Genomic DNA, 22,685 nt, shown 5'->3' with positions numbered 1-22,685 from the left:
CAAGGACGTTCCAGTGGGACCTGTTGGACAAATGGTCCGGGTCCCATCTCCAGATGCAACAGCGGATAACCCTATCGGCCGGAACCAGGGTGTCGCTGCTGTGGTGGCTGCAGAGGGCTCATCTACTAGAGGGCCGCAGATTCGGAATACAGGACTGGGTCCTGGTGACCACGGATGCCAGCCTTCGGGGCTGGGGGGCAGTCACAAAGGGAAGAAATTTCCAAGGACTGTGGTCAAATCAGGAGATTTCTCTCCACATAAATATCCTGGAGCTAAGGGCCATTTACAATGCCCTAAGCCAGGCAAGACCCCTGCTTCAAAACCAGCCGGTACTGATCCAGTCAGACAACATCACGGCGGTCGCCCATGTAAACAGACAGGGCGGCACGAGAAGCAGGATGGCGATGGCAGAAGCCACAAGGATTCTCAGATGGGCAGAGAATCATGTGTTAGCACTGACGGCAGTGTTCATTCCGGGAGTGGACAACTGGGAAGCAGACTTCCTCAGCAGGCACGACCTCCACCCGGGAGAATGGGGACTTCATCCAGAAGTCTTCCAAATGCTGGTCAACCGGTGGGAAAAACCACAGGTAGACATGATGGCGTCCCGCCTCAACAAGAAGTTGAAAAGATATTGCGCCCGGTCAAGAGACCCTCAGGCGATAGCGGTGGACGCTCTAGTGACACCATGGGTGTACCAGTCGGTTTATGTGTTTCCTCCTCTACCTCTCATACCCAAGGTACTGAGAATAATAAGAAGGCGAGGAGTGAAAACCATACTCGTGGTTCCGGATTGGCCAAGAAGAGCTTGGTACCCGGAACTTCAAGAGATGCTTACAGAGGACCCTTGGCCTCTGCCGCTCAGACAAGACCTGCTGCAGCAGGGACCCTGTCTGTTCCAAGACTTACCGCGGCTGCGTTTGACGGCATGGCGGTTGAACACCGGATCCTGAAGGAAAAGGGTATTCCGGAGGAAGTCATCCCTACCCTGATCAAAGCCAGGAAGGATGTCACCGCAAGACATTATCACCGCATTTGGCGATAATATGTTGCTTGGTGTGAGGCCATGAAGGCCCCGACGGAGGAATTTCACCTGGGTCGATTCCTGCACTTCCTGCAAGCAGGGGTGACGTTGGGCCTAAAATTGGGGTCCATAAAGGTCCAGATTTCGGCTCTGTCGATTTTCTTCCAAAAAGAACTGGCTTCACTGCCTGAAGTTCAGACTTTTGTCAAAGGAGTACTGCATATTCAGCCTCCTTTTGTGCCCCCAGTGGCACCTTGGGATCTCAATGTGGTTTTGGCATTCCTGAAATCACATTGGTTCGAACCACTTAAGACTGTGGTTTTAAAATTTCTCACGTGGAAAGTGGTCATGCTGTTGGCCCTGGCGTCGGCCAGGCGGGTTTCAGAATTGGCAGCTTTGTCTTGTAAAAGCCCTTATCTGATTTTCCATATGGATAGGGCAGAATTGAGGACTCGTCCGCAGTTTCTCCCAAAGGTGGTCTCTGCTTTTCACTTGAACCAACCTATTGTGGTGCCTGCGGCTACTAGGGACTTGGAGGATTCCAAGTTGCTGGACGTAGTCAGGGCCCTAAAAATTTATATTTCCAGGACGGCTGGAGTCAGAAAGACTGACTCGCTGTTTATCCTGTATGCACCCACCAAGCTGGGTGCTCCTGCTTCTAAGCAGTCTATTGCCGCCTGGATTTGTAGCACTATTCAGCTGGCGCATTCCAGCGGTAGGCTTACCGCAGCCTAAATCTGTAAAAGCCCATTCCACACGGAAGGTGGGCTCATCTTGGGCGGCTGCCCGAGGGGTCTCGGCTTTACAACTTTGCCGAGCAGCTACTTGGTCGGGGGCAAACACGTTTGCAAAATTCTACAAATTTGATACCCTGGCTGAGGAGGACCTGGAATTCTCTCATTCGGTGCTGCAGAGTCATCCGCACTCTCCCGCCCATTTGGGAGCTTTGGTATAATCCCCATGGTCCTTACGGAGTCCCCAGCATCCACTAGGACGTCAGAGAAAATAAGAATTTACTCACCGGTAATTCTATTTCTCGTAGTCCGTAGTGGATGCTGGGCGCCCATCCCAAGTGCGGATTGTCTGCAATACCTGTACATAGTTATTGTTACAAAAATCGGGTTTTGTTGTGAGCCATCTCTTCAGAGGCTACATTTGTTATCATACTGTTAACCGGGGTTCCTATCACGTGTTATATGGTGTGATTGGTGTGGCTGGTATGAGTCTTACCCGGGATTCAAAAATCTTTCCTTATTGTGTCAGCTCTTCCGGGCACAGTTCCTAACTGAGGCTTGGAGGAGGGTCATAGGGGGAGGAGCCAGTGCACACCAGATAGTCCTAAATCTTTCTATAGAGTGCCCAGTCTCCTGCGGAGCCCGTCTATTCCCCCATGGTCCTTACGGAGTCCCCAGCATCCACTACGGACTAGGAGAAATAGAATTACCGGTGAGTAAATTCTTATTTTTTCTTCCTCATCATGATTTCCCTTCTTTAGCCGGGTACACACTAAACAATATGTGTACCTGGCCGATGGCACAACAGATGTAACGGTATTACGGCTGTGCCGGTACACACTGAACGATATATTGCGCTATATGATGTTCACAGTGGCATTCCCCTGCATCTGGTCGTTGCTAGGATTAGGACGATCAGGCATGCAGCACAACTGACTGGACGACCCGTGGGTGTGCGCAGTTGCCGGTACACACTAGACGATGTGCCCGATATGTCTGTCCAATTCGCCGGATCAGACGACATACCGCTTAGTTTGTACCCAGCTTTAGGGTAGTAGCATTTGGAATCTGAATTGTGGATGAGAAAGCTATGGGAGCATTCATCTTTGGAGACTGTATGCTTGCTGGGGAAAGGGTAGTGTTTGCAAACTGCATGATGCCTGGAATCTCCAATAAGGTTTGTTCTTGCCTCACATATGCCCTCCAGTTGAGGCAAAGAGGAAAAGGAAGTCATTTCTTTTTTTCTTTCAAACATCGAATTCTTGGGAAAATCTTTCCTGAAAAAGGAATTCTTGATTCATTTAAAACTTGCTTCAGTCACTGGATTTAATAACACATACTGTAGAAACATTGGGAGAACCCCTTTTTCTGTGTGATTAAAACGGGGCACAATGATTTTCTTAATGAGTTGAGTGCTTCTTGAGTCCATACTGCCTGTGTCTTTTAAAGTGTTACTACCACCCAGGAAAATTTTCTTTTGCTGCGCCCACTCTCTCTAGCGGGAACCTTTTTACATTGCATGGGCCGCTTTACAAAAGTGGCAAATAAAAATTACGCTAACCACATTTTAAATAGTGGCTAAAGAAATTGTTACGTTCTCTTTACCAATAAATGTTCAGTGAGCGATTTCTCACGCTAGGGCGGGATTAGTGTTGTCACAGCATTCATAACTGTCATGTCATGCTTTGCCATTTCACCTTTTTGTCCTCTGTTGGTCCTATGTGGCCCATTGCCTATACAAATGTTATGGAACAGATTTAATTTGACATTTTGCCCGTTCTGCCTCTTTTTATTGTAATAATAGTAGAGATATTGTCTTTGCAGGTCATAAAGGCAACTGAAGAGTTTGAAAATGCCTTAAAAGAAATGAAATATCTGAAGGGTAATGCAACCGAGCTTCTTAAATATGCCCAAAATGTCAATTCTCACTTCGCTAGCAAGAAATGCCAGGATGTAATTGTAGCAGCTAGAAATCTAATGACTTCTGAAATACACAATACAGTGAAGGTGAGAAAAATACCTGTCTGTTACCAGTGTATCTGCACAGTTCTGTTTATACACCGTAGGGATGATTCAGAGATGGACACAGCAGCAATGCTAAAATATGCTAATGCCGCAGGAAGCGTCTGGGGGCTGAAGACATCAGCTACCGGCATCTCAGATCTGAGTGCTGAGCACTCAGATTGGCCGCCTCATTTGCGCTGCAGGAGCTTGTGAGAACACTGCCCAGCGCCACTCCCTCCCTGCCCCCAAATGGCTATTTGTGGGGCTATGATGCAGGATCTGTTCGGCACGTGTGCAGAAGGTGTCCAGTGCGCAGTCCGTCCCCCGCCAGAGTTCGATGCAAACAATCTGGTTTATATACAATTTGAATCAGGCCCAGTATACAAGGCATCTTTTTTTGCCATTGAATGCAAGTAAGACTTGGTAACATTGGTAATAGTTTGAGAGAGGTTTTTTTGTCTCCCTTCCGTTAATAAAGTGGATAAGTTTCATTTTCCGATTTTGCTATAGTTTCATAAACTAGCTTCTACAAAATAATTGTAGAAGCTAGAGTGGAAAAGCTCCATATGGAATATTTATTTTAGCTTTGTAAAAATGGTGTCTACAATGTCAGGTATCCTTGGGAATAGAGAGTCGCAGGTATCTCAGTTTTCAGTGTTTTAGCCGCTAGAATTAAAGCAGCAATAATTTAAAAGTAAAAACAACTAACCTACTTTTACATTTCTCTGACGTCCTAAGTGGATGCTGGGGACTCCGTCAGGACCATGGGGATTAGCGGCTCCGCAGGAGACAGGGCACAAAAAAAGCTTTAGGATCAGGTGGTGTGCACTGGCTCCTCCCCCTATGACCCTCCTCCAAGCCTCCGTTAGATTTTTGTGCCCGGCCGAGAAGGGTGCAATCTAGGTGGCTCTCCTAAAGAGCTGCTTAGAGTAAAAGTTTTGTTAGGTTTTTTATTTTCAGTGAGTCCTGCTGGCAACAGGCTCACTGCTACGAGGGACTTAGGGGAGAAGAAGTGAACTCACCTGCGTGCAGGATGGATTGGCTTCTTAGGCTACTGGACACCATTAGCTCCAGAGGGATCGAACACAGGCCCAGCCATGGAGTCCGGTCCCAGAGCCGCGCCGCCGACCCCCTTGCAGATGCCGAAGAGTGAAGAGGTCCAGAAACCGGCGGCAGAAGACTTTTCAGTCTTCATGAGGTAGCGCACGGCACTGCAGCTGTGCGCCATTGTTGTCAGCACACTTCACACCAGCGGTCACTGAGGGTGCAGGGCGCTGGGGGGGACGCCCTGGGCAGCAATGAAATACCTATACTGGCTAAAAGATACATCACATATAGCCCCTGGGGCTATATGGATGTATTTAACCCCTGCCAGGTCTCAGAAAAACGGGAGAAGAAGCCCACCGAAAAGGGGGCGGAGCCTATTCTCCTCAGCACACAGCGCCATTTTCCCTCACAGAAATGCTGGTGGGAAGGCTCCCAGGCTCTCCCCTGCACTGCACTACAGAAACAGGGTTAAAACAGAGAGGGGGGGCACTTATTTGGCGATATGATTATATATATTAAGATGCTATAAGGGAAAAACACTTATATAAAGGTTGTCCCTGTATAATTATAGCGTTTTGGTGTGTGCTGGCAAACTCTCCCTCTGTCTCCCCAAAGGGCTAGTGGGGTCCTGTCCTCTATCAGAGCATTCCCTGTGTGTGTGCTGTGTGTCGGTACGTGTGTGTCGACATGTATAAGGACGATGTTGGTGAGGAGGCGGAGCAATTGCCTGTAATGGTGATGTCACTCTCTAGGGAGTCGACACCGGAATGGATGGCTTATTTAGGGAATTACGTGATAATGTCAACACGCTGCAAGGTCGGTTGACGACATGAGACGGCCGGCAAACCAATTAGTACCTGTCCAGGCGTCTCAAATACCGTCAGGGGCTTTAAAACGCCCATTTACCTCAGTCGGTCGACACAGACACGGACACTGACTCCAGTGTCGACGGTGAAGAAACAAACGTATTTTCCATTTGGGCCACACGTTACATGTTAAGGGCAATGAAGGAGGTGTTACATATTTCTGATACTACAAGTACCACAAAAGAGGGTATTATGTGGGGTGTGAAAAAACTACCTGTAGTTTTTCCTGAATCAGATAAATTAAATGAAGTGTGTGATGATGCGTGGGTTTTCCCCCGATAGAAAATTATTGGCGTTATACCCTTTCCCGCCAGAAGTTAGGGCGCGTTGGGAAACACCCCTTAGGGTGGATAAGGCGCTCACACGCTTATCAAAACAAGTGGCGTTACCGTCTCCATCAGTCCTTTCGTCCCCATAAGGGCAAGCAGGCAAAAGGCCAGTCATATCTGCCCAGGGATAGAGGAAAGGGAAGAAGACTGCAGCAGGCAGCCCATTCCCAGGAACAGAAGCCCTCCACCGCTTTTGCCAAGTCCTCAGCATGACGCTGGGGCCGTACAAGCGGACTCAGCTGCGGTGGGGGGTCGTCTCAAGAGTTTCAGCGCGCAGTGGGCTCACTCGCAAGTGGACCCCTGGATCCTACAAGTAGTATCCCAGGGGTACAGATTGGAGGTTCGAGACGTCTCCCCCTCGCAGGTTCCTGAAGTCTGCTTTACCAACGTCTCCCTCCGACAGGGAGGCAGTATTGGAAACAATTCACAAGCTGTATTCCCAGCAGGTGATAATCAAAGTACCCCTCCTACAACAAGGAAAGGGGTATTATTCCACACTATATTGTGGTACTGAAGCCAGACGGCTCGGTGAGACCTATTCTAAATCTGAAATATTTGAACACTTACATACAAAGGTTCAAATCAAGATGGAGTCACTCAGAGCAGTGATAGCGAACCAGGAAGAAGGGGACTATATGGTGTCCCTGGACATCAAGGATGCTTACCTCCATGTCCCAATTTGCCCTTCTCACCAAGGGTACCTCAGGTTCGTGGTACAAAACTGTCACTATCAGTTTCAGACGCTGCCGTTTGGATTGTCCACGGCACCCCGGGTCTTTACCAAGGTAATGGCCGAAATGATGATTCTTCTTCAAAGAAAAGGCGTCTTAATTATCCCTTACTTGGACGATCTCCTGATAAGGGCAAGGTCCAGAGAACAGTTGGAGGTCGGAGTAGCACTATCTCAAGTAGTTCTACGACAGCACGGGTGGATTCTAAATATTCCAAAATCGCAGCTGTCTCCGACGACACGTCTGCTGTTCCTAGGGATGATTCTGGACACAGTCCAGAAAAAGGTGTTTCTCCCGGAGGAGAAAGCCAGGGAGTTATCCGAGCTAGTCAGGAACCTCCTAAAACCAGGAAAAGTGTCAGTGCATCATTGCACAAGGGTCCTGGGAAAAAATGGTGGCTTCTTACGAAGCGATTCCATTCGGCAGATTTCACGCAAGAACTTTTCAGTGGGATCTGCTGGAAAAATGGTCCGGATCGCATCTTCAGATGCATCAGCGGATAACCCTGTCTCCAAGGACAAGGGTGTCTCTTCTGTGGTGGCTGCAGAGTGCTCATCTACTAAAGGGCCACAGATTCGGCATTCAGGACTGGGTCCTGGTGACCACGGATGCCAGCCTGAACGGCTGGGGAGCAGTCACACAAGGAAAAAATTTCCAGGGAGTGTGATCAAGTCTGGAGACTTCTCTCCACATAAATATACTGGAGCTAAGAGCAATTTACAATGCTCTAAGCTTAGCAAGACCTCTGCTTCAAGGTCAGCCGGTATTGATCCAGTGGGACAACATCACGGCAGTCGCCCACGTAAACAGACTGGGCGGCACAAGAAGCAGGAGGGCAATGGCAGAAACTGCAAGGATTCTTCGCTGGGCGGAAAATCATGTGTTAGCACTGTCAGCAGTGTTCATTCCGGGAGTGGACAACTGGGAAGCATACTTCCTCAGCACGACCTCCACCCGGGAGAGTGGGGACTTCATCGGGAAGTCTTCCACATGATTGTGAACCGTTGGGAAAGACCAAAGGTGGACATGATGGCGTCCCGCCTGAACAAAAAACTGGACAGGTATTGCGCCAGGTCAAGAGACCCTCAGGCAATAGCTGTGGACGTTCTGGTAACACCGTGGGTGTACCAGTCGGTGTATGTGTTCCCTCCTCTGCTTCTCATACCTAAGGTACTGAGAATTATAAGACGTAGAGGAGTAAGAACTATACTCGTGGCTCCGGATTGGCCAAGAAGGACTTGGTACCCGGAACTTCAAGAGATGCTCACAGAGGACTCATGGCCTCTGCCGCTAAGAAGGGACTTGCTTCAGCAAGTACCATGTCTGTTCCAAGACTTACCGCGGCTGCGTTTGACGGCATGGCGGTTGAACGCCGGATCCTAAGGGAAAAAGGCATTCCGGAAGAGGTCATTCCTACCCTGGTCAAAGCCAGGAAGGAGGTGACCGCACAACATTATCACCACATGTGGCAAAAATATGTTGCGTGGTGTGAGGCCAGGAAGGCCCCACGAAGAAATTTCAACTCGGTCGATTCCTGCATTTCCTGCAAACAGGAGTGTCTATGGGCCTCAAATTGGGGTCCATTAAGGTTCAAATTTCGGCCCTGTCGATTTTCTTCCAGAAAGAATTGGCTTCAGTTCCTGAAGTCCAGAAGTTTGTCAAGGGAGTACTGCATATACAACCCCCTTTTGTGCCTCCAGTGGCACTGTGGGATCTCAACGTAGTTCTGGGATTCCTCAAATCACATTGGTTTAAACCGCTCAAATCTGTGGATTTGAAATATTTCACATGGAAAGTGACCATGATGTTGGCCCTGGCCTCGGCCAGGCGAGTGTCAGAATTGGCGGCTTTGTCTCACAAAAGCCCATATCTGATTGTCCATTCGGACAGGGCAGAGCTGCGGACTCGTCCCCAGTTTCTCCCTAAGGTGGTGTCAGCGTTTCACCTGAACCAGCTTATTGTGGTACCTGCGGCTACTAGGGACTTGGAGGACTCCAAGTTGCTAGATGTTGTCAGGGCCCTGAAAATATAGGTTTCCAGGACGGCTGGAGTCAGGAAAACTGACTTGCTGTTATCCTGTATGCACCCAACAAACTGGGTGCTCTTGCTTCTAAGCAGACGATTGCTAGTTGGATGTGTAGTACAATTCAGCTTGCACATTCTGTGGCAGGCCTGCCACAGCCAAAATATGTAAATGCCCATTCCACAAGGAAGGTGGGCTCATCTTGGGCGGCTGCCCGAGGGGTCTCGGCTTTACAACTTTGCCGAGCTGCTACTTGGTCAGGGGCACACCCTGGCTGAGGAGGACCTGGAGTTCTCTCACTCGGTGCTGCAGAGTCATCCGCACTCTCCCGCCCGTTTGGGAGCTTTGGTATAATCCCCATGGTCCTGACGGAGTCCCCAGCATCCACTTAGGACGTCAGAGAAAATAAGAATTTACTTACCGATAATTCTATTTCTCGTAGTCCGTAGTGGATGCTGGGCGCCCATCCCAAGTGCGGATTGTCTGCAATACTTGTACATAGTTATTGTTACAAAAATCGGGTTATTATTGTTGTGAGCCATCTTTTCAGAGGCTCCGCTGTTATCATGCTGTTAACTGGGTTCAGATCACAGGTTGTACAGTGTGATTGGTGTGGCTGGTATGAGTCTTACCCGGGATTCAAAATCCTTCCTTATTGTGTACGCTCGTCCGGGCACAGTATCCTAACTGAGGCTTGGAGGAGGGTCATAGGGGGAGGAGCCAGTGCACACCACCTGATCCTAAAGCTTTTACTTTTGTGCCCTGTCTCCTGCGGAGCCGCTAATCCCCATGGTCCTGACGGAGTCCCCAGCATCCACTACGGACTACGAGAAATAGAATTATCGGTAAGTAAATTCTCATTTTTAAATTATATACATTTTAAATGCTTAAAACTGACGACTAAATCCCTGAAAACTCACATTCTATTACATTTACCCCTTGTTCTTCATACAGGAGCTCATATCATGTCATTGTATAATAATCATAGCACGTCATAATATGTATTTTCAAGTAAAATTTTTATAGATTTAATACTCATTCTAATATAATGGGGGAGATTCAAATGTTTGAAAAGTCAGTTGGGAGTCTGTTTTTTCCTATCTAACAGACAGGGAAAAAACAGACACCCAACCGACTTTTCAAACATTAGAATTCCACCCAATGATTGCAAAAATAGTTACTGCTGTCTATTTTGGTTGAACACACAATTTGCTTGTAATATATTGAAAACGTCAGACAATGCATTCAAGCATACTGTACTGCGGTCTAACATCGGCAACATTTCGAGACCTATTAGATCTTGGCCCAGGTTTATCAAGCCTTGGAGAGTGATAAATTGCACGTTGATCAATGGGGTAATTCAGAGTTGATCGCAGCAGCAAATTTGTTAGCAGTTGGGCAAAACCATGTGCACTGCAGGTGTGGCAGTTGTAACGTGTGCAGAGAGAGTTAGATTTGGGTGGGTTATATTGGTTCTGTGCAGGGTAAATACTGGCTGCCTTATTTTTACACTGCAATTTAGATTTCAGTTTGAACACACCCCAACCAAATCTAACTCTCTCTGCACATGTTATATCTGCCCCCCTGCAATGCAACATGGTTTTGCCTATCTGCTAACAAATTTGCTGCTTTGATCAACTCTGAATTTGGCCCAAAGTACCAACCAATCAGCGCCTAACTTTTTTTGTTTTTGTTAACGCAGCCTGTAACATGGCAGTTAGGAGCTGGTTGGCTGGTTCTTTATCACTGTGCAATTTATCACTCTCCAAGGCTTGATAATTCTAGGCACCTGTCAGCTTCAAATATTCCTGGAGTGCACCCTTCCCCCGATCCCTTTTCCTGACTTTAGTACTGTGGTGATTCCAACAAATGGGATTGGCAGCCTAAAGGGTACACTGAATTGGAGTACCACTGAACTAATTCTTATGTTCAGAAAACCAGCTTGAGATGTGTGCTTTGCAACATGGCACATAGGCCCTCATTCCGAGTTGATCGCTAGCTGCTTTCTTTCGCAGCGCAGCGATTAGGTAAAAAAGCGGCACTTCTGCGCATGCGTATGGGGCGCAGTGCGCACGCGCGACGTACTTTCACAAAAGCCGATGTAGTTTCACACAAGGTCTAGCGACGCTTTTCAGTCGCACTGCTGGCCGCAGAGTGATTGACAGGAAGTGGGTGTTTCTGGGTGGTAACTGACTGTTTTCGGGGAGTGTGTGTAAAAACGCAGGCGTGTCGGATAAAAATGCAGGAGTGGCTGGGGAAACGTAGGCGTGGCTGGCCGAACGCAGGGCGTGTTTGTGACGTCAAAACAGGAACTAAACAGTCTGAAGTGATCGCTAGCTAAGAGTATGTCTCGAGCTACTCAGAAAATGCACAATCTTTTTTTGTAGCAGCGCTGCAATCCTTTCGGTCGCACTTCTGCTAAGCTAAGATACACTCCCAGAGGGGGGCGGCTTAGCGTTTGCCCTGCTGCTAAAAGCAGCTAGCGAGCGATCAACTCGGAATGAGGGCAATAATCCGTATGGAATTAGCAATTAATATATGGACAACCGAGATACATATGATCCGCAACAACACTTACAATTCTGACTCTGCATGTTGCAGCAGAAATCAAGATTTGTTACACCAGAACACATTTTCTCTGCTCTTCAACTGTCCAGTATCTGTGGGCTTGTGCCCACTGTCGTCTCCGTGTCCTGGTCTTCTCTGTCAGGAGTGAAACTTTGTGTGGTCATCTGCTTTAAAGTTGGACATGCTCTACGTTCAGAGAAGTTCTTCTGCGTAGCAATGTTGTAACACACGGTTATTTGAGTTACTGCGGCCTTTCTTCTTAACATGCTTTTGTTTTGGTTTTTGTGCCCACAGACCTGACACTCACTGGATGTTTTGTGGTTTGCTCACCATTCTCTGTAAACTGCACAGGCCTTTTTTTTTTTTTTTTTTTTTAAATTAGCTATGTATTTTTTTTTTTTTAGATTACACCTGACTCAAAAGTCATAATTCCAAAACTCCAGAGCCCTGGACAAGAGAAGGTGAAGCAGAAGAGTCCTTCACATGATGTGCCAGCTCTAGAGAACGAGGTAAAGCTGAGCCAGCACACATTCTCCTTGCCCACCTGCAGGATCAGTGAGTCGGTGGAGAAGCTGATGGAACTTGCCTATCAAACCCTTTCAGAAGCTACTTCCAGCAGTAAGCCTTGGTAAGGAAGGAGCTTCATCAAGCTTACAGCCAGCTGTGTCTTTATGGATTTACACTTTTTTCATACTTTGTTGACTTATTTTATATCCAAGCCAAAGTTTGTTTTGGTAATCTGCCAGTTTCACCTAAAACTTTCTATTCCTTTATGTATATACAAGTAAATCTTATTTTTCTAGGCCTTTAGTAAATAAGAAAAAATGTGAAACTGACTTCCATCCTTTGTTCATATTCAGTAGTTATTTCCCTATAATCGGTATGAGATCCCGCCGCTCGGGATGCCAATGTCAGGATCCTGACATTCGGCATCCCGAGTGGTGGGATCTCATACCGATTATAGGGAAATAACTACTGAGTATGGTGGAATGCCGGCAAGGGGCCGAGCGCAGCAAAGCCCCTTGCGGGCTCTTTGGAGAGCTATGCTCGCCACAGGTGCTATTCTTCCTCTATGGGTGTCGTGGACACCCATAGAGGGGGAATCGCCTACATCGCCGGTATACTGGTGGCGGTATGGTGGCTCTGTCGAGATCCCGGCGGTGGTATTGTGACAGCCGGGATCCAGACTATTGGTATGCTGACCGCATACCATTTCCCTGATACTGACACCAAACCTCAATTGCTTGATCTTGAGTAGCATTATCAAATAATACTTTATTCTAATCACCTTTTTATTCAGTGCTTATAGGGAGGACTGACAAATATGGACACCTCTGTTTCAGAAGTTATCCTTTTTTTTTTCCTGATATGTTTGCATGCAAGTGCCCATGTCTGAATACATAAATTGGGAAGAAAGGGATGGACTAGCTATGGCTTGAAAGCTAAATATGGGGTACCTGCAGTATTTTTCATTTGGGTGGAACATTTACACATTCTTACAGTGGTGTATTAAACCTGCACAGAATTGTTATTAATCACAGATAATGCATGATCTCCTCTTAGGTGGTAAAAAAAAAAAAAAAATAAGCATTTTCTCTGGAAGGCATAATTCTGTAAGGGAGGAGCCTTATAGATACAGTATCTCCTACACACTAACATTATTAACAGCTAGTGTTTTCTGGATATAATGGTAGCTGCCATGCAAGGGGATAATACATTAGGTGATATTAGAGTAAATACTTTAAGTGGCCATGGACATCCCTCTCCCCCTTGCCAGTGGCTTCCCTGTCATGGGAATTCTGGGTAATATTACCATGGCATCCCCATGTCTGTGAATGTGGAAGTACTTTTGCATTCAGCACATTGTTTACTTTGGTTCACCAAACAGGCATATAGTCAGGAGAATAAACAGTCTCCTCAACTTAAACTTTTAAAGGAGTTAGCGTGTGACATAGTCAGTGTTGTGGAATTACCTGTATCTATTACATTATAACTACTATTAGTGTTTCTCTATCGTCCTAGTGGATGCTGGGGTTCCTGAAAGGACCATGGGGAATAGCGGCTCCGCAGGAGACAGGGCACAAAAAGTAAAGCTTTTCCGATCAGGTGGTGTGCACTGGCTCCTCCCCCTATGACCCTCCTCCAGACTCCAGTTAGATTTTTGTGCCCGGCCGAGAAGGGTGCAATCTAGGTGGCTCTCCTAAAGAGCTGCTTAGAGAAAGTTTAGCTAGGTTTTTTATGTTACAGTGATTCCTGCTGGCAACAGGATCACTGCAGCGAGGGACTGAGGGGAGAAGGAGTCAACTCACCTGCGTGCAGGATGGATTGGCTTCTTGGCTACTGGACATCAAGCTCCAGAGGGACGATCACAGGTACAGCCTGGATGGTCACCGGAGCCGCGCCGCCGGCCCCCTTGCAGATGCTGAAGACAGAAGAGGTCCAGAATCGGCGGCTGAAGACTCCTGCAGTCTTCTAAAGGTAGCGCACAGCACTGCAGCTGTGCGCCATTTTCCTCTCAGCACACTTCACACGGCAGTCACTGAGGGTGCAGGGCGCTGGGAGGGGGGCGCCCTGGGAGGCAAAATGAGTACCTATAAAGGCTAAAAATACCTCACATATAGCCCTAGAGGCTATATGGAGATATTTAACCCCTGCCTGATTTCTCAAAATAGCGGGAGACGAGCCCGCCGGAAAAGGGGCGGGGCCTATCTCCTCAGCACACGGCGCCATTTCCTCTCACAGCTCCGCTGGTCAGGACGGCTCCCAGGTCTCTCCCCTGCACTGCACTACAGAAACAGGGTAAAACAGAGAGGGGGGGCAAATTTATGGCGATATTTTTATATAACAAAGCAGCTATAGGGGAGCACTTATTATAAGGCTATCCCTGATATATATATAGCGCTTTTGGTGTGTGCTGGCAAACTCTCCCTCTGTCTCCCCAAAGGGCTAGTGGGTCCTGTCTTCATTAGGAGCATTCCCTGTGTGTCTGCTGTGTGTCGGTACGTGTGTGTCGACATGTATGAGGACGATATTGGTGTGGAGGCGGAGCAATTGCCAAATATGGGGATGTCACCTCCTAGGGGGTCGACACCAGAATGGATGCCTTTATTTATGGAACTACGGGATAGTGTCAACACGCTAAAGCAGTCGTTTGACGACATGAGACGGCCGGACAATCAATTAGTGCCTGTCCAGGCGACTCAAACACCGTCAGGGGCTGTGAAACGCCCTTTGCCTCAGTCGGTCGACACAGACCCAGACACAGGCGATGACTCCAGTGGTGACGGTGACGAATCAACCGTATTTTCCAGTAGGGCCACACGTTATATGATTTTGGCAATGAAGGAGGCGTTACATTTAGCTGATACTACAGGTACCACTAAACAGGGTATTATGTGGGGTATGAAAAAACTACCTATAGTTTTTCCTGAATCAGAAGAACTAAATGACGTGTGTAATGAAGCGTGGGTTGCCCCTGATAAAAAGCTGATAATTTCAAAGAAATTATTGGCATTATACCCTTTCCCGCCAGAGGTTAGGGAGCGCTGGGAAACACCTCCTAGGGTGGACAAGGCGCTAACACGCTTATCTAAACAAGTGGCGTTACCCTCTCCTGAGACGGCCGCACTTAAAGATCCATCAGATAGGAGGATGGAAAATATCCAAAAAAGTATATACACACATGCAGGTGTTATACTACGACCAGCTGTAGCAACTGCCTGGATGGGCAGTGCGGGGGTAGTTTGGTCAGAATCCCTGATTGAAAATATTGATACCCTGGACAGGGACAATATTTTACTGTCGTTAGAACAAATAAAGGATGCATTTCTTTATATGCGTGATGCACAGAGGGATATATGCACACTGGCATCACGGGTAAGTGCTATGTCCATTTCGGCCAGAAGAGCTTTATGGACGCGACAGTGGACAGGCGATGCGGATTCAAAACGGCATATGGAAGTTTTGCCGTATAAGGGGGAGGAGTTATTTGGAGTCGGTCTATCAGATTTGGTGGCCACGGCTACAGCCGGGAAATCCACCTTTCTACCTCAAGTCACTCCCCAACAGAAAAAGGCACCGACTTTTCAACCGCAGCCCTTTCGTTCCTTTAAAAATAAGAGAGCAAAGGGCTATTCATATTTGCCACGAGGCAAAGGTCGAGGGAAGAGACAGCAACACGCAGCTCCTTCCCAGGATCAGAAGCCCTCCCCGGCTTCTACAAAAGCCTCAGCATGACGCTGGGGCTTCTCAAGCGGACTCGGGGACGGTGGGCGGTCGTCTCAAGAATTACAGCGCGCAGTGGGCTCACTCGCAAGTAGATCCCTGGATCCTGCAGATAATATCTCAGGGATACAGGTTGGAATTAGAGACAGATCCACCTCGCCGTTTCCTGAGGTCTGCTTTACCAACGTCCCCCTCCGAAAGGGAGACGGTGTTGGAAGCCATTCACAAGCTGTACTCTCAGCAGGTGATAGTCAAGGTACCTCTTCTGCAACAAGGGAAGGGGTATTATTCCACTCTTTTTGTGGTACCGAAGCCGGATGGCTCGGTAAGGCCTATTCTAAATCTGAAGTCCTTGAACCTGTACATAAAGAAGTTCAAGTTCAAAATGGAGTCACTCAGAGCAGTGATAGCGAACCTGGAAGAGGGGGACTTTATGGTATCCTTGGACATCAAGGATGCGTATCTCCACGTTCCAATTTACCCCTCACACCAGGGGTACCTCAGGTTCGTTGTACAAAACTGTCACTATCAGTTTCAGACGCTGCCGTTCGGATTGTCCACGGCACCTCGGATCTTTACAAAGGTAATGGCCGAGATGATGATTCTTCTTCGAAGAAAAGGCGTATTAATTATCCCATACTTGGACGATCTCCTAATAAGGGCGAGGTCCAGAGAACAGCTAGAGATGGGATTAGCACTGTCTCAAGAAGTGCTAAAACAGCACGGGTGGATTCTGAATATTCCAAAATCCCAGTTAATGCCGACAACTCGTCTGCTGTTCCTAGGGATGATTCTGGACACGGTTCAGAAAAAGGTTTTTCTCCCGGAGGAAAAAGCCAAGGAGTTATCCGAGCTTGTCAGGAACCTCCTAAAACCAGGAAAGGTGTCTGTACATCAATGCACAAGAGTCCTGGGAAAAATGGTGGCTTCTTACGAAGCGATTCCATTCGGCAGATTCCACGCAAGAATTTTCCAAAGGGATCTGTTGGACAAATGGTCAGGGTCGCATCTTCAGATGCACCTACGGATAACCCTGTCTCCAAGGACAAGGGTGTCTCTTCTGTGGTGGTTGCAGAGTGCTCATCTATTGGAGGGCCGCAGATTCGGCATACAGGATTGGATCCTGGTGACCACGGACGCCAGCCTGAGAGGCTGGGGAGCAGTCACACAAGGAAGAAACTTCCAGGGAGTATGGACGAGCCTGGAAACGTCTCTTCACATAAACATTCTGGAACTAAGAGCAATATACAATGCTCTAAACCAGGCAGAACCTCTGCTTCAGGGAAAACCGGTATTGATCCAGTCGGACAACATCACGGCAGTCGCCCATGTGAACAGACAGGGCGGCACAAGAAGCAGGAGGGCAATGGCAGAAGCTGCAAGGATTCTTCGCTGGGCAGAGAATCATGTGATAGCACTGTCAGCAGTGTTCATCCCGGGAGTGGACAACTGGGAAGCAGACTTCCTCAGCAGACACGATCTTCACCCGGGAGAGTGGGGACTTCATCCAGAAGTCTTCCACATGCTGGTAACCCGTTGGGAAAGACCAATGGTGGACATGATGGCGTCTCGCCTCAACAAAAAACTGGACAGGTATTGCGCCAGGTCAAGAGATCCGCAGGCAATAGCTGTGGACGCGCTGGTAACGCCTTGGGTGTACCAGTCGGTGTATGTGTTTCCTCCTCTGCCTCTCATACCAAAAGTATTGAGAATTATACGGCAAAGAGGCGTAAGAACGATACTAGTGGTTCCGGATTGGCCAAGGAGGACTTGGTACCCGGAACTTCAAGAGATGATCACGGAAGATCCGTGGCCTCTACCTCTAAGGAGGGACTTGCTTCAGCAGGGTCCCTGTCTGTTTCAAGACTTACCGCGGCTGCGTTTGACGGCATGGCGGTTGAACGCCGGATCCTAAAGGAAAGAGGCATGCCGGAAGAAGTCATTCCTACTTTGATTAAAGCAAGGAAGGAAGTAACCGTGCAACATTATCACCGAATTTGGCGAAAATATGTTGCGTGGTGCGAAGATCGGAATGCTCCGACGGAGGAATTTCAACTGGGTCGATTCCTACATTTCCTGCAATCAGGATTGTCAATGGGTCTCAAATTGGGATCTATTAAGGTTCAAATTTCGGCCCTGTCGATTTTCTTTCAAAAAGAATTGGCTTCAGTCCCTGAAGTCCAGACCTTTGTTAAGGGAGTGCTGCATATACAGCCTCCTGTGGTGCCTCCAGTGGCACCGTGGGATCTAAATGTGGTTTTGGACTTCCTAAAATCTCATTGGTTTGAACCACTAAAAAAGGTGGATTTGAAATATCTCACATGGAAAGTGACCATGCTTCTAGCCCTGGCTTCTGCCAGGAGAGTGTCAGAATTGGCAGCTTTATCTTACAAAAGCCCATATCTGATTTTCCATTCGGACAGGGCAGAACTGCGGACTCGTCCGCATTTTCTCCCTAAGGTGGTGTCAGCATTTCATCTGAACCAGCCTATTGTAGTGCCTGCGGCTACAAGTGACTTGGAGGACTCCAAGTTACTGGACGTTGTCAGAGCATTAAAAATATATATTGCAAGGACAGCTGGAGTCAGAAAATCTGACTCGTTGTTTATATTGTATGCACCCAACAAGATGGGTGCTCCTGCGTCTAAACAGACGATTGCTCGTTGGATCTGTAGCACAATCCAACTTGCACATTCTGTGGCAGGCTTGCCACAGCCTAAATCTGTAAAGGCCCACTCCACAAGGAAGGTGGGCTCATCTTGGGCGGCTGCCCGAGGGGTCTCGGCATTACAACTTTGCCGAGCAGCTACGTGGTCAGGGGAGAACACGTTTGTAAAATTTTACAAATTTGATACTCTGGCTAAGGAGGACCTGGAGTTCTCTCATTCGGTGCTGCAGAGTCATCCGCACTCTCCCGCCCGTTTGGGAGCTTTGGTATAATCCCCATGGTCCTTTCAGGAACCCCAGCATCCACTAGGACGATAGAGAAAATAAGATTTTACTTACCGATAAATCTATTTCTCGGAGTCCGTAGTGGATGCTGGGCGCCCATCCCAAGTGCGGATTATCTGCATAAGTTGTACATAGTTATTGTTAACTAATTCGGGTTATTGTTGAAGGAAGCCATCTTTCAGAGGCTCCGCTGTTATCATACTGTTAACTGGGTTTAGATCACAAGTTGTACGGTGTGATTGGTGTGGCTGGTATGAGTCTTACCCGGGATTCAAAATCCTCCCTTATTGTGTACGCTCGTCCGGGCACAGTACCTAACTGGAGTCTGGAGGAGGGTCATAGGGGGAGGAGCCAGTGCACACCACCTGATCGGAAAAGCTTTACTTTTTGTGCCCTGTCTCCTGCGGAGCCGCTATTCCCCATGGTCCTTTCAGGAACCCCAGCATCCACTACGGACTCCGAGAAATAGATTTATCGGTAAGTAAAATCTTATTTTTTCTCCGGCAGGGTCCACAGGATAACATTGGGATATGATGAAGCGATAGCGGATTTGCACCAATCGGTCAAAGCTTTTCGGCCTCCCAGCATGCAACGTACCGGTCCATATATCCCCACTTCCTGGCTCAGACAAATCCGTTTTTTTCTGTTTGGTGCAGCAGGAGCCGGACCACGTTCAATGGGCTGCTGGATTTTAGCAGCCATAAGCTTTCTTATTTTATTTTTATAGTCTTACTATTTTATTGAGTGATCTTTCTAAAAAGCGTCTTATTCGTACCTTGGAAAGAGTCGCTCCAACAACTCTCTGCCGGGCCGCTACAACGCTTATCCACGAATACAGTGCTGTTTCAGCAGGCGTCTGTGTCGGATATACTAGCAGGTCCAGCAGACATTAGCAGGCTGTGGCCGGAGCACGGGTGGAAGGTAAGGCGTCAGTTCCGCTTAGAGGGGAAATACGGAAACAGCCGCATTGCTTTGGAAGGAGACACGTGGCTGCCACATCGGTGCACCAGCGTTAGCCTTAAGGGATCATAGGCTCCAGGATTAATATGAGGCCGCGATCCCTAGGATTGATGTCATCAGAGGGGAGTCGGACGCTCTCCTGATTGCCCCTCCCCCTGGTTCATGACCAGTTTCCTCAGAGTTTTCCGCTTCCGTCTGAGATGCTGTGTACTAATAGACCCAGTCGCAGCATAGGCGGCTGTGTGACTGGTGCTTCAGTGTTCACTTGGGCGTCTGTGTTCACTATAGGTTCACGGAGTGGCGGTGTACACTAATAGCGTCTGGATCCACTCAGCGTACGCAGACGTATTGATCGATCCTGGAAGCGGGGTACATCTCCCTGTATCCTACTCCACGGAGTATGGGTTATACAGCACTAAGTCTCTACCTTTTGAGTACGAATAGTTGTATAAGTGCATAATGCATATGAGTCTGATAATATTACTGTGGTTTCTTCCGCTATGCGTCTGTATACGGTTAAAACTTTTATAAAGTAATGCAGTAATATGTTTCTCCTACATACTTGAAATGTATCTGTAGTTGATTATGTGCTCATATTGCTTATTATACTAATGTATAACATGTGACTGACTGCTAGTGTGATTGCTGACTTTACTATAATTCTGTCAGTTTTTTTTTAATCTATTCTGATCCTCAATGCTGGTGTATAGCAGGGTAGGGTTGGATTGTATATCACTTTAACAAGTCTTAAAGTGGTTACAGTCACAAATTGTGTAGTACACTGTGTAAGTGTTGATTATTTATCATGTCTAAGAGCGGCAAAGGTGAGGAAGATACACAGCAACACCAACACTCATATCATGTTTGTCTTGCAAAGCTTGGTTAACCTCTCAGGATCTGGTTCAGGATGGTTTGTGTGCAAATTGTTTTAGCTTTCACCAAGGTCTCTTGAATAGTACAAGGCAGATACAGGTGCAAGTTGATCCCCATTGGACTATGTTTGCACAAACATTATCCAGTATAGCTGAGCGGATAATTCCAACTTCTGTACCAGGAATAGGTTACACGATTAACCCTTACATGCAGCATTCCACCTGCGGTTTATCGCTTCCAGCAGCAGCCTCTCAAAAGAAACAGGCTGAAAAGCCAGTGGTAAGTAAATCTACATCTTCACAGTCTACACATGTTTCAGATGAGGATTCATCTGAGGATGAAGGCTCTTTAAGCTCTGGTTCTGCATACGAAGAGAAGGAGGTAGGCCTCCGCTCAGTGGACATATCTGAGTTAATTAAGGCAATGAAAGCCATTCTATCCTTAGAAGAATCAGCAGAGCTTGTATTAAAATCCAAGGCACCTGTGTTTAAACGTCCCAAAACAGTTAAGATTGAGTTACCTGGGTCAGATCAGCTGACGGATATCGTGGAAGAGGCTTGGGCTACGCCCAGTAAGAAGTTTAGAATTCCTAGGAAATGGATCTCCAATTATCCGCTTCCAGCTGGGGATTGTTTAAAGAGGGAGGTGGCCACCAAAGTAGATACGCATATTATTCGATTAGTGCAAAAATGTACATTACCTCTGCCTTCAACATCATTAAATGATGTCACGGATAGGAGAGTGGATACTTTTTAAAAAACATTTTTTCCCTGTCTGGGGCAGTCATAAGACCAGCCATGGCTTCAGCCTGGATGGCAAAAGCAGTGGCTACCTGGGCTGATGCATTGGAAGGAGATCTTTCAATGGCATCTAGAGAGCAAAAAATCCCATATGGCACATATAAAACAGGCTGCAATGTTCTTGGAAGAAACAACTTTGGATATTGGTACAATTGCCTCCAGGGCATCAGCTTGAACAGTAGCTGCTCACACAGCAGTTTGGCTGCGTACATGGAAAGCGGATTCAGAATCTAAAAAGGTTTTGGAGTCTTTACCTTTCTCTGGAGATATTCTCCTTGGTAAAGAATTGACAGATATTTTGTAGTCAGAAGCAGACTCAAGGAAGTAAAATTTACTTCCACATACAAATTCAAACCTCCAGCTTTTCGTCCCTTTCGGTCTCCAGAAAAAGCTAAAGGGAAAAGTGATGGCAAACAGCCCCAATACAACAAGTCTGGTAAGACTAAAAAGCATTGGACTACCAGAGGACCGGTTGGTAAAACAGAAAATAAGCCATCAGCCTGATAGTGCGGGCCTCCACCTGGAAGATTCCAGAGTGGGGGGCGGACTTCTTCAGTTGGCACAGATCTGGCAGCAGTCTACAACAGATAACAAGCACAAATCCCAGGCGCTAAATATAATCACCTATTGTGCTTGGTTAATTAAAATCCTCTAATTTGTTAAGCAGCTCCCAGTGACACCACTGTAGTGTCAAGAAATTAAAACAAAAAATATAAGATATTGAAAATATCAAAAGTAGCGCTAGTAATGGTTAAATGAATCATTTATTAGTTACACCTAAAAAGATATAACCAGTAAAATCAATACAACATAGTACAATATAAAAGTTGACACACATAACATGTAATATTATAGCACACATATAAATGTCTCTGTGTGACGCACCCGTCATCTCACACATGCTGCTATCAGGAGAAGGAGCACAATTTAAACTGTGTCCAAGGAACACTAGGATCTGGTAAGAGTGACCCACACACACTCTCTCCTAACACAGCTTCCTGGCCATTCTGTGAACACACAGGGCACAGGTGGAGCTTAGCGCTGCAGTGTTATAGAAGAACCGCAGCGCCCTCCCTCTGCCCCGGCCGTGAGCAGTATTCATATACTACAAATGGAGGAGACAGCTTAAACGGCTGCTAATGTTCATTTACAATTCTATGCCCTACCTCCACAATATTACTGCATTAAAGGACATGATCAAAGGAGTTGAGCATAGTTTGGGTTCACTACTACGACATAATTTTTAACTGTTACTGTGCACCTGCTAAAGTTTTCATAACCTTTAAGTCACCAGAAAGGATGATTCAAGGCAGTTTTAACTAAAGTGCAATATAACAGGTCACCCAGACACATTTATATGTGTGCTATAATATTGCATGTTATGTGTGTCAACTTTTATACTGTACTATGTTGTGTTGATTTTACTGGTTATATATATATCCTTTTAGGTGTAACTAATAAATTATTCATTTAACCATTACTAGCGCTTCTTTTGATATTTTCAGTATCTTATATTTTTTGTCTACAACAGATGCCTGGGTGCAGGAAAC

General features: G+C 47.1%; 1 protein-coding gene across 1 annotated transcript in view; it reads left to right on the top strand.

The window, feature by feature from the left end:
• Window positions 1-22,685, top strand: part of ZW10 (zw10 kinetochore protein) — a 174,888-nt gene that overhangs the window by 113,501 nt on the left and 38,702 nt on the right. The window contains exons 9-10 of the mRNA XM_063943187.1: window positions 3,583-3,765; window positions 11,731-11,954. Of these exons, the coding sequence (XP_063799257.1) occupies window positions 3,583-3,765; window positions 11,731-11,954 (407 nt within the window). The remainder of the gene's footprint in view (window positions 1-3,582; window positions 3,766-11,730; window positions 11,955-22,685) is intronic.

This window comes from Pseudophryne corroboree, chromosome 10 (genome assembly GCF_028390025.1).
Source record: "Pseudophryne corroboree isolate aPseCor3 chromosome 10, aPseCor3.hap2, whole genome shotgun sequence".
Lineage (NCBI taxonomy): Eukaryota > Metazoa > Chordata > Amphibia > Anura > Myobatrachidae > Pseudophryne > Pseudophryne corroboree.
The sequence above is the reverse complement of the archived record's forward strand: the minus strand, read 5'-3'. Positions and strand labels throughout refer to the sequence as shown.